The 12,221-nt window shown below is 33.7% G+C and overlaps 1 protein-coding gene across 12 annotated transcripts in view; it reads left to right on the top strand.

Annotated features, from left to right (window-relative positions):
* LOC149808475 (echinoderm microtubule-associated protein-like 2) overlaps window positions 1–12,221 on the top strand; it is a 175,666-nt gene that overhangs the window by 68,927 nt on the left and 94,518 nt on the right. Inside the window, exon 1 of one of the 12 annotated variants that reach the window (XM_089977903.1) lies at window positions 7,429–7,594. The exons of 10 other annotated variants lie outside the window; for them this stretch is intronic. In XM_089977903.1, the coding sequence (XP_089834029.1) occupies window positions 7,575–7,594 (20 nt within the window). In that variant the 5' untranslated portion in view covers window positions 7,429–7,574. Of the gene's footprint in view, window positions 1–7,428; window positions 7,595–12,221 lie in introns of those variants that run through there. One more of the 12 variants, XM_089977922.1, reaches the window with a different exon arrangement.

Genomic DNA, 12,221 nt, shown 5'->3' with positions numbered 1-12,221 from the left:
CTTGAATCAGATTTTTCTTGATATAGTCCGTTTTTTATATCATCTTTGATCTGGGTTTTTTTTAAAAAACCGGTCTGTTTGCTTCCATTCTGCAGTGACCCTTGTAAATTATTTGTTCCATATATTAGTTAGCACATGACTCTCGTAAAGAGTATTCTGATTAGTCAAATGTTTAAATTCATGACTGCAGATTGGTATTTGTTCCATGTTCACAGTATTGTGGACATTTTATGCAGACAAGTACTGTAGGATCAATTCAGCCCCAAGGACTGGTGTATGGCAGAACCTTATTTCATCATAATAACAGCAATCTGTAACTGCATGGTGGATTATGGTATTTGTCAGAAGTCCCTTGTGATTCTTACAGACTGTTCTGCTTAATATACATTATTGTTATTGAAAGTATTGTTTATTCTCTTTTTTTGTTTTTCATGAAACCTGGTTGTAAGGAACTACTGTAAATATTGCCAGCAGTAGTCATGGAGACTGGGACAGATACAGGCAGTATCCTTTAATTATCCTCTGATAAGCCCATGCAGGGTGATAACCCCATGCTTGGTGATAAGCCCACATCCCATTTTATAAATGCTGAGCAGTGTTTGATAAGGATATTTCTGTCCTATTAAAAGTCTCCCCCTAGCAATTTTTGAAGAAATTATGAAGGCCCCAACCCCAAGACTTCTCATAGGAGATGTCAGTAGTAGGTGAATGGTCAACTTACCAGGTGGTCATTTTCTTAGATCCTGTGGAGGTCAGCATTGTTATGTGATTGTATCTCACCTAAAACATCCCATCTTCCTGTGAATCTCATTGAATACACTGAAGTACTTTCTTATGTACATCCCATCCACTGGCTGCATGTCAGAGATGGTTATCCACATCATCATCAGGTGAAGAGCAACTTACCCAAGATGCAGGTAAGAGCTCACCTGGACGAAAATAGAATCAATACTTTAATGGGTTAAATTGATTTGGTGTGAATACACTTCATTCACTTGGGTCCAAGATGTTATGTCCTACCTGGGCAGTGTTAAGAATGCTACATCTCTTGTTCATTAGCTGCATGCCTTTAATCAACAAATACAGTATTGCTACTTAGCCTTGTGGTATGTGGTTTTTGTTCAGCAGAGATGGTAGGGTATAGGTACCCATGAGGCAGACAGGCTACAGTTCAACATGCAGCTAGTATCAGTTTTGGCATGGACTATGTGTGTCTGTGTGTGATGCCACATCAGGACAATCCAGGCTATATATTGCCAGTTAAACTGAAGCAGCTACTCTCAAAATATACGAGAATATGATGGTTAATTTATTTTCCATCACAAGTCCATCTCGGAAGCAGTTAACCAATCCCAACCAACAAGTTCACATTAAATGAAAGACTATCAATACTTTTTGTTCGAATAAATGAATATACATAGATGAGAAATAAAATGCATCAAAAGCTGAAATAGCACTTCCCAAATGTAAAAAATACACTCGTTATTTTGAAAAAAAATATTTCATTTTTACTGCAGTTAATTCTGACAGTATACCTCAGGACATGTTGCATTTTGACATTTCCTTCAGTTTTTTAAGTTACTCTTGGTATTAGATAAAGAGTCTGTGCCCAGACTACATACTACCACTGTGTCCATGAAAACTGAGTGAATGAAGTGGGTGAAATAGGCCAACTATAGAGCCAGTTATGAGTGAGTGAAGTGGACGAAACAGGCCAACTATAGGGCTATTTTCCCTGATATACAAGTAACATTTGTACAGTAAGCATATTGCAGTTATTGTCCATACCATTTGGTACACAGATTTTGGTTAAGAGGAATATTGTTTTTTCTTGAAGCTAAGAACAAATATAAGCCTGTTTAATGAGCTTTACAAGAATTTTCCTAGGTTTATTTAAATTGAAAAAAAGGCTCCATTTCCAATCAAAGAATGATGCATATTTTCTCCAGGTCAGATGTGACAATTCCTATGCCCAAAAAACATTGTCACAAGTCGCAGGTGACAATTGGCTGTACTCCTTTTTCACCCATGGCTGTCTGTGTGGAGATTTCCTTTTTCTTGAGGTAGCATAACAAAAAACCTGTTCAACAAAACAATGTAACAATTTCCAATAGTTAAATGACATTGCCCTTTTTATCGATCGTGTTTAAAAAGATAAACTTTTATTGCCTTATTCAAAACCTTGAAAGGTGATGTTAGGTCACAATAGTGAGACATTTTTACTTGCAATCACAGTGATTGGTTAAGAAGATTCATGCATATTCATGTAAACTGAGGAAATCCCTACATAGGCAGCAACAGGTGATAAACAAGTTTAGTAGATTGTCTCACCTGGATTGCAACAATGGCCATAAAATTGAAAACATTACCAATGTACAATGGGTCTAAATATTGTCAAGCTACACAGGATGACTTAGAAATACATACTCTGCCAATAAATTTTAAAGTTTTAAAATTTCAAGTTAAAAATGTTTCTTCTTTTTTTTCTTTCTTATTTTTATGCTGGTGCCATAGCAATGTTGCCCATCTATACTGTCGTTTGTGTCAAATCACACAAACTTCATTTCTGTGAGGTACATTTTGGAGGACTTCATTGGATTCAACCCAGTTTTGATATGAAAAAATCTAGGTCAAGTTTAGTTTTCATCAAATTAGAATGGACTTATCAGTATTACTTAGATCTTGCATCAGAATTACATTTCATCTAAGCAACTTTTGAAGGAATTGATGATTTCAAACCACATTTGGTATGATTCTTTACCTCAGAAAGTCATAGGTCAAAGCTGTTTTCACCATTCTCTTACAAAACTTGACACATATACACATGTAGCTCCTGTTTGCCTTAGAATAGAGGTCAAAACCTCAAGCCACCCTGAGGGCAGCATGAAGACATTTTCTATGGCTCAAGGGCTGCACCACCTTTATCTCTCATGACAACTTGACACCAATCATTTTGTGGCCAAAGGATATGGCTTGCAGTCCACGTGTTTGAGACCATTGCCTAAGAATGTTACCATCGTTTGTTACAAAATTGTTTTCTCTCAATTATCTTTGAAGGAAACATGGATTCAAATCATATTATGTATTAAGCTTTACATGTTGGTGTTCCACCAGATTCCAACAAAAATTGATAGAGTTATGGTTCCTGTTTGATTTAATACTTCTCTCGTCACTGGCAGTTCAGTTCTGCTCAGTAACTGTATAAGCTATTTATTGATTCAAGCCTGTTAGGGACTGTAGCTATGCATTATCAGTATGTAGCTATGCATTATCAATATGTAGCTATGCATTATCAATATGCATATTAATATGTAGCTATGCATTATCAGTATGTTTATCAATATGTAGCTATGCATTATCAATATGCAAATCAGTATGTAGCTGTGCATTATCAATATGCATATCAATATGTAGCTATGCATTATCAATATGCGAATCAGTATGTAGCTATGCATTATCAATATGCATATCAATATGTAGCTATGCATTAATAATATGTGAATCAGTATGTAGCTATGCATTATCAGTATGCATATCAGTATGTAGCTATGCATTATCAGTATGCATATCAGTATGTAGCTATGCATTATCAATATGCATATCAATATGTAGCTATGCATTAATAATATGTGAATCAGTATGTAGCTATGCGTTATCAGTATGCATATCAGTATGTAGCTATGCATTATCAGTATGCATATCAGTATGTAGCTATGCATTATCAATATGCATATCAGTATGTAGCTCTGCATTATCAATATGCATATCAGTATGTAGCTCTGCATTATCAATATGTAGCTATGCAATATCAATATGTAGCCATACATATCAATATGCATATCAATATGTATCTATACATTATCAATATGCATATCAGTATGTAGCTCAGCATTATCAATATGTAGCTATGCAATATCAATATGTAGCTATACATATCAATATGCATATCAATATGTATCTATGCATTATCAATATGCATATCAATATGTAGATATGCATTATCAATATGCATATTAATATGTGGCTATGCATTATCAGTATGCTTATCAATATGTAGCTATGCATTATCAATATGTGAATCAGTATGTAGCTATGCATTATCAATATGCGAATCAGTATGTAGCTATGCATTATCAATATGCATATCAATATGTAGCTGTGCATTATCAATATGCATATCAGTATGTAGCTATGCATTATCAATATGCGAATCAGTATGTAGCTATGCATTATCAGTGCATATCAGTATGTAGCTATGCATTATCAGTATGCATATCAGTATGTAGCTATGCATTATCAATATGCATATCAGTATGTAGCTCTGCATTATCAATATGTAGCTGTACATATCAATATGCATGTCAGTATGTAGCTATGCATTATCAATATGCATATCAGTATGTAGCTATGCATTATCAATATGCATATCAGTATGTAGCTATGCATTATCAATATGTAGCTATGCATTATCAGTATGCATATCAGTATGTGGCTTTGCATTATCAATATGTAGCTATGCAATATCAATATGTAGCTATACATATCAATATGCATATCAATATGTAGCTATGCATTATCAATATGCTTATCAATATGTTGATAAGCATTATCAATATGCTTATCAATATGTAGATATGCATTATCAATATGCACCTATGCATATCAGTATATAGCTATGCATTATCAATATGTAGGTCAAGTTGGCTTCATGCTACTACAGCTTATGGAGTTAAGTTTCTCCTTTTGACTTGTAACTTTCACCTTTAGTTGCATCATGTTCACATGGTATTGGTTTTGGTATTGCCACTTGGGGGCATCTTATACAACAACTTTTCCATATGAAAATAACAGTAACTTGGAATACCCACTCTGGTAATAGTAGTCATGAAAATAACAGTAACTTGGAATACCCACTCTGGTAATAGTAGTCATGAAAATAACAGTAACTTGGAATACCCACTCTGGTAATAGTAGTCATGTAAAATAACAGTAACTTGGAATACCCACTCTGGTAATAGTAGTCATGTAAATAACAGTAACTTGGAATACCCACTCTGGTAATAGTAGTCATGAAAATAACAGTAACTTGGAATACCCACTCTGGTAATAGTAGTCATGAAAATAACAGTAACTTGGAATACCCATTCTGGTAATAGTAGTCATGTAAAATAACAGTAACTTGGAATACCCACTCTGGTAATAGTAGTCATGTAAATAACAGTAACTTGGAATACCCACTCTGGTAATAGTAGTCATGAAAATAACAGTAACTTGGAATACCCACTCTGGTAATAGTAGTCATGTAAATAACAGTAACTTGGAATACCCACTCTGGTAATAGTAGTCATGTAAAATCCATGGGTGAATTGGTTCATTCACCTGGCCAGCACTACATTCCCATGCACCTCCTGACAAGTTAGCTATACAGCCAGCCAGGCAAACTTTGTCCTTGAATTGTTCATTCTGTTGAGTAACACAGGTGTGGTAATTCCTCCAAAGTGCTTGTTTGCCAACTGTTTAAAATATAGGACAAAATTTGTAGCAGCACCTTCAGATAAAGTGGGATTATATCATCAAGAGAATCAAAATGTGGAGAAATATTAATTTTATGTCCAGTCAGGGATACGAATTGAATGCTCTGGAGCAAAAGAAACATTTATTTGATCCTTGCATTCAGTTTGAAAATCATATGAACTTGCATTTCCTTATTCATATTTATTTATCAGTTTGTAAAAGTTTGTCTTAAAGTTAATTGTAGTTATTTTTGTTTGTTTTATTTTATAACTTTTAATCAGCACCCGTATAGCAAGTTTTGTGCTGATGTGTTATCACCCAAATGCATGCATAAATAAATATAGACCAGATATTTACAAAAAGTATTGTTACATGTTTAGGCTTTAATAAACAGTAACAAAGAAAAGGTGAAGACTGAACAAGCTTTGTAAAATTTAACAAATACTTTATTTCCCTGGAAAAAACAAGGTAAAAATGAGGTTTTCCTTTTGAACTTTTGAACTTATGGTTTTAAGAATCAAATCCAAAAATAATCCAAGAATTATTAAATTGGAAGTCCTAATAATAGAATGTTCTATTGAAATTTGAGTTTGAGTCCCAATGAAAATCCAAAATGGAAGGCGATGAGGTATGCTATAGCTAGTATAGTACTGTTGTGTCTATAGTTCTTTGTTTCACAGACAATAATATTCCGGTGTTTGGATTCCGAATAAAATTTAAAGACATGTCTTTTTCCAAGAATTCTGTATGAGCAACAAAATATTTTCAGGAAAACGAATTAATCTTTTAGAGTCCAAATAATTTGAATAAAAATAAAAATTAAACTCCAAAGTTGTCACAACAAAACGAACACCTTGACATCAAGTGTTCAATGCTCAACTGACTAAATTCTCTATAGACATCTGTATAAAACCCAAATAATGCGCAAAACAGATGCCCGGATGAGGGTAAACCCTCCAGTAAAACCAGAATTTCTAGAACATCGTAGAAGCTATGTACTCTGAAGTCACAAAGTCCCAGTCAGCCTCGATTTCACTGTTATCAGTCCCACATTACGAATGATTTATATATAAAAACAAGTTGTTTACTTGATTCTCAAAGTCAGGAACTAGGTCAGCATAAGGATACAAAGTTCTATTTTTAGGTGTTTTTCGACAGAACAGTTAGGTCAGACTAGATTCTGGAAAATATCAAATTCCAGTACACAGAGTTGTATTACTTCAACATGTAATAATTTTTTAAAAACTTAGACAGTTAAATTAAATCAAATATACATAACAGTATGTATGCTCCAACTTTTCACAATAGTTGCCTTGTTTAAGCAATCACCTTCTGTATTTCTGTATGCAGCCAATTACTGGTTTTTCCTGGTAACATATTTATGTTGCATGATTCCCCCCGCCCCTTTCCCTCAACAGCCACATTCTAAAGCTGGCTGCTTATGAGGTTACATGTGAGGTTGCAGGTTTACTACAAGACATACAGCTGCATATTTATTTAAAAAGAAACTTCCCAGTTCATTAAGTGCAGAATTCAGAGAATCCATTGTTTGATAGGAGGAAAACTTCAAAAATGAATGAGTATGAAATTGATTTATTCTTAAAAGTAAAAATGAAAAATAAGTACTGTACAATTTGAAGTCATTGGAATTTTTGTAAAAGCAATCACATTCAGAATCAAAATAAATTTACAAATGTGCCAAGTAGAATTTACAAACATTGAAGCCACTTGATCCTCCAGCTTTTCAGTCATAGCTCCCTTATGTGCTCTTTACTACATCTAAGGCTGTTCATTTAGCCTTCACATGGCTAATATCAAACAACACTAAGTCTCATGAGACTTCATGCTCCCTGAACACAGTGCATCACTTTACTAAATATGATTACTAAGCCCACGCTGACTGTACTGTGGTTTTTAGTGGAGCATCCTGTGTGCTATATATACATATATACCTCTGCTTGGCCCACTAAACTTTTGCAAGGCAGGAAAGCTGTATATAAAAGGGTGGGGTTGTGAGACACACACACACAGTTGTCACAGGATTTATTTCAGTGTTCAGGATGCAAAGATCAAGGGCCCAGTATGTTGAGTATTAACTCTTACATTTCTGTATATAATTTTCAGCTGGCTGGAAGCATGTAGATGGTATATACATGTATGTTGTAATTGTTAGGCTGTTTATTACCAAATGCATTTTACTCTGATATCTTTAAATATATGCATATATGCTGTTCTCACACGCTCTTGATTCACCTGCTGCATTATATTGTCATTTGCAAAATGTGCAATGTGTAGCATATATCATATGTACTCACTTATAGTTGAGTCAAACTCCAGATGACAAAGATCCTGATCTGACACAGTATAATGCACCTGTAAATTATTGTCTATGCTGTTTGTTCTACTGATTACTCCTAACAAATTGCTGGATTATGCAACTGCAGATCTGGGTCCTTGCACTCTGCAGTTGTACTCTTCTTATATGTTAGTAACTTTAATAATGGTTACTTGTTGCATCTGTCTAACAGATAAACTAATTTAGCTCAAGCGTAAATAAAATTCAGTTAAACATTAAAAATCCCTCTTGTTTATATACTAACCTTATTTTTGCATGTACTTTTTTACTTTAAGAGTTAGGATTAAAAGCCAAGGTTTTCCTCAGCATTTCCTTTCTTGCATTTTCTATAGTTCTAACAGTGTTACTCAAGAAAAATCCATGATCCACTTACCTGGGACACCTAAATATTGATGCTGGGCACCCATTTGACTCCAAGTCAAAGCCAAACCAGCCAACCAGTTTTTGATATATGAAGGACTTTAAAGAATCTTTACCATCATGCTTTTCTTTTGTCAGAATGTTTTGCCCCTCCCCATGTGTTTACTTTAATTATTCTCTGATGCTTTTTTAATAAATGTTCATTTAATAATCGTATTTGACCAGTTTTTGATATATGAAGGATTTGAAAGAATATTTACCATCTTGCTTTTCTTTCGTCAAAATGTTCTGCCCCTCCCCAAGTGTTTACTTTAATTATTCTCTGATGCTTTTTTAATAAATGTTCGTTTGATAATCATATTTGACCAGATTTTGATATATGAAGGATTTGAAAGAATATTTGCCATGATGCAAAATCATAAAAAGATAATCTACCAGCACAGAATGAAAATTTGGCCTTGAGTTTACACATAATTTGCAAGAAATTGAATTTGAAATATTTGATTAATCACTATTTTAATTGGACTTGCCATAAATGTTTCTAATCGGTCAACCAGATCAGATGTCATTGCTGAGTAATCAGAATTTTTTCATGTTTCTTTAGTGGGCATATATGCTTTTTTCTTCAAAATGTTCTGCCCCTCAAATATGCAGTTTAGTGATGTTACACTCTTCTCTGCCCCCTCCCCCAAGTGTTTACTGTAATTAGTCCTTGGTTTTTTTTTTTTTAAAAATGTTAATTTAACAGTTGTATTTGACTCACAATGCATCCATTGGTCATTCATATATATAAGAAACTAGAATATATTCACTGAATGAATGCTGTCTGATTCAGAGTATATTATGGGCTGATATGTACCATGTGAAATAACACGTTTCATCTGGGATGCAAATGTGACATTTACATTTATTTAAAATATGTTGTTGTTCTTATTGTTTTGGTTGCCATTTCCCTGCACCTGATTGGCTATACATGGTGACTAGTAGAGCTGGTGGATGGCAACCTGGGGTAACCCTGGTAAGAACCACCACCCTATGGCTCAGCTACTTGCAGCTTTCTCACATACCCACATTAGCCAAGCCTGAGCCCCAATCCCACATGGACAGATGAGAGATGGCCGTATTCAGAAAAGGTGAGCAGTTTAGTCCACTTTGCCACTGTGGGGCCCCATTTATAATGTGATGTTTCTCGTTATTTCCCAGGTACCTTGTATTTAATGTACATCTTGATAATATATTATTCATTTAACAAAACTGGCATAGTGGAATGACCACTAGATCTTAAAGGTAAGAGCTTAAATTTTTACATGTGTTAACTATGTTTTTGCAAAAACCAGGATAATTATTAATATAGACCAGTTTGTGTGTTCAATTGTTTTCTTTATTGTTTGATATTTGACATGGTCTGAATCAAGATAATGAATTACAGTACCTTCTGGTAACATTTATTTTGTAAACAACATAATACATAGCTAATATGTATCTATGATTAAATAGGCAGATCATTATTAATGGAGGTAAACATGTTTATTAGTCTAGGATGTTAGTTTTCCACTTGGAAATTCCTAAAATTGTTGACAGCTTTGAATATTTTAGATAGGAAACTGATCTACATACTGGCTCTGTTATTGTGTCTGAGCTTTTTACATCCATGTTGTTTACTCTAAAAATTGCTCATTCCTACCTTAACATTTGAAGTTGAAGCAGTTTTACTGTTATGTTCAGGTTTTAATTTGGGTAGATTTATTTATATTATTCACTGAAATTACAAAGTTCTCATTAATGCGCCTTGGACTATTAAGTCAGTAATTGAAATTATAGTGAATTCAGTCAAGGACATTTTGGAATATATTATTAGGATACATCGGAAGACTTGACACATTGCCACATTTCAGGCTGTTGGCACATTAGCACATTCGAGACTACAGGCACATCAGCACATTCAGTAATGGAATTTATTTGGAACACCCCTGGAATTCAATAGGAACTTTCATACATTTGGGCTTGTATTAGAACTTTTAGGACTGTTTGGTATTTAATTCATATTACTGTAAGTTCTTTTTAAATTTTAACTGTGTATTGTAGGGAAATAAATTTTTGTTGAATTTCACAATAGTTATGTCTGCTCTTTTCTATTAGTTAGTTTAAGACCACATAATCGTAAGATATGTAGGGAATAAAAATATATTGATAATGAAAAAATACCTGGATTTTCTTTTTACACTTAGACTTGGTTGGTTGTCACCAGTTTTTATTTGCAGGTTATAAGTCTAATTATGTGCCAATTGTTTACATGTCATCTGCAAACAAACCTGAGTGGAAAGGGAAAGGAACTGTGCAAAGAACAAAAAAGAAGCATTAGTCATACAAGGAAAGTTTTAGTGGGACTGGAATTACAGAAATACATGTATTAGGAATTAATTGGCTTATTGTTGCAAAGTTTGAATCATTAATTTGAATTATAGTGAATTCAGTCCAGGACATTTTGGATTATATTATTGTGAAACCTCAAAATTCACTATATAGTACAAAAAAAATCAATAGAAAGTAGCCCATAATGTGAGCAACCTTGGAAAAATGATGCCAATATAGACTGCCAGCTGTTGCATATTGTTAGAAACGGCTGTAGGAAATGTATGAAAGATATTATAAATACTTTTAATAACCATGCAATTAAAAATTTCTGAATCAGCTGTGAAAATAGATGTTTAAAATTTCATGGAGACAAAAGAAGGTTAATAAAGAAGAAAATTGTTTAGTCACAAAACAGTTTCCTAGAAGGCCAGATATCTTTCTAAATTGCATATTACAGTAGATAAATTTTACAAAAAGTTACTTCAAAACTTGAATAATTCTTGGTAATGACAGCAGAGTATATATATTTGGTACAGGGATGATGAGAAATGGGCCCCATAATGCCTTGGAGTACACAATGATCCAAAACCCTGTGTTCAGGCAAGTGTCATTTTTGGGGGGTTGGAACATTTACAGTGGCATGGGTACCTTTGTCTCTGTAAATGGCAGTATACTATAGACTTGAAACTCTGTATAGCTGTTGTTGAAGAAATGGTGACCCGTTATCATCAAGGTGTTTCTGCAAGACTCTTGGATATTTCTGGATGATAATGTATTCCCCAACACCTGTAGATAGAGAAAAATGAGGAGACAGAACAATACTCCAACCATGATGTCGCCAGCACAGAGCCCAGACATTATAATAAGAAAATTAAAAGTTACCAAAAAATATTGACTCAGGTACTTAACTCAAGGCACCACATGCGGCATTGATTTTATGGAAATACTTAGGACCTGAGTGTACAAATCAATATAACTTGCCATTGGCAATATAAAATGATAATTACATAATGATTTTTAGCCACATACGGGGTGGGGGGTATTGAAATGTGTTATATTTGTATCCTTGCAGTTATCTGTGGTTTATGTACACTAAAACCTGTCTTCATGGAAACTTTCATATAAATGACAATAAAGAATGAAAATATAATTTGTTGTGCAAATGACACCTGTCTGCCCTGTCCACTGCAAGAACACAATTTCCCTTATATGTCTTGTATATATACAGGTTAAAACTGATGAAAAAATACCACATTGCAAAACTTTTTTTTTTACCTTGCCTGGTTAAATATTTTATATGTGCATTTTAATTGAATAACAATTCAATCAGTGCATAGTAATATGTCTAGATTCAGTACTGTTAATGTGTAGGTATAGATTCAGTACTGTTAATGTATATGTATAGATTCAGTACTGTTATTGTGTATGTATAGATTCAGTACTGTTAATGTATATGTATAGATTCAGTACTGTTAATGTATATGTATAGATTCAGTACTGTTAATGTATATGTATAGATTCAGTACTGTTAATGTATATGTATAGATTCAGTACTGTTATTGTGTATGTACAGATTCAGTACTGTTAATGTATATGTACAGATTCAGTACTGTTAATGTATATGTATAGATTCAGT

Source organism: Sinohyriopsis cumingii, chromosome 1 (genome assembly GCF_028554795.1).
Source record: "Sinohyriopsis cumingii isolate HCF-2022 chromosome 1, ASM2855479v2, whole genome shotgun sequence".
Lineage (NCBI taxonomy): Eukaryota > Metazoa > Mollusca > Bivalvia > Unionida > Unionidae > Sinohyriopsis > Sinohyriopsis cumingii.
This window is presented reverse-complemented; position numbering and strand designations above follow the sequence as displayed.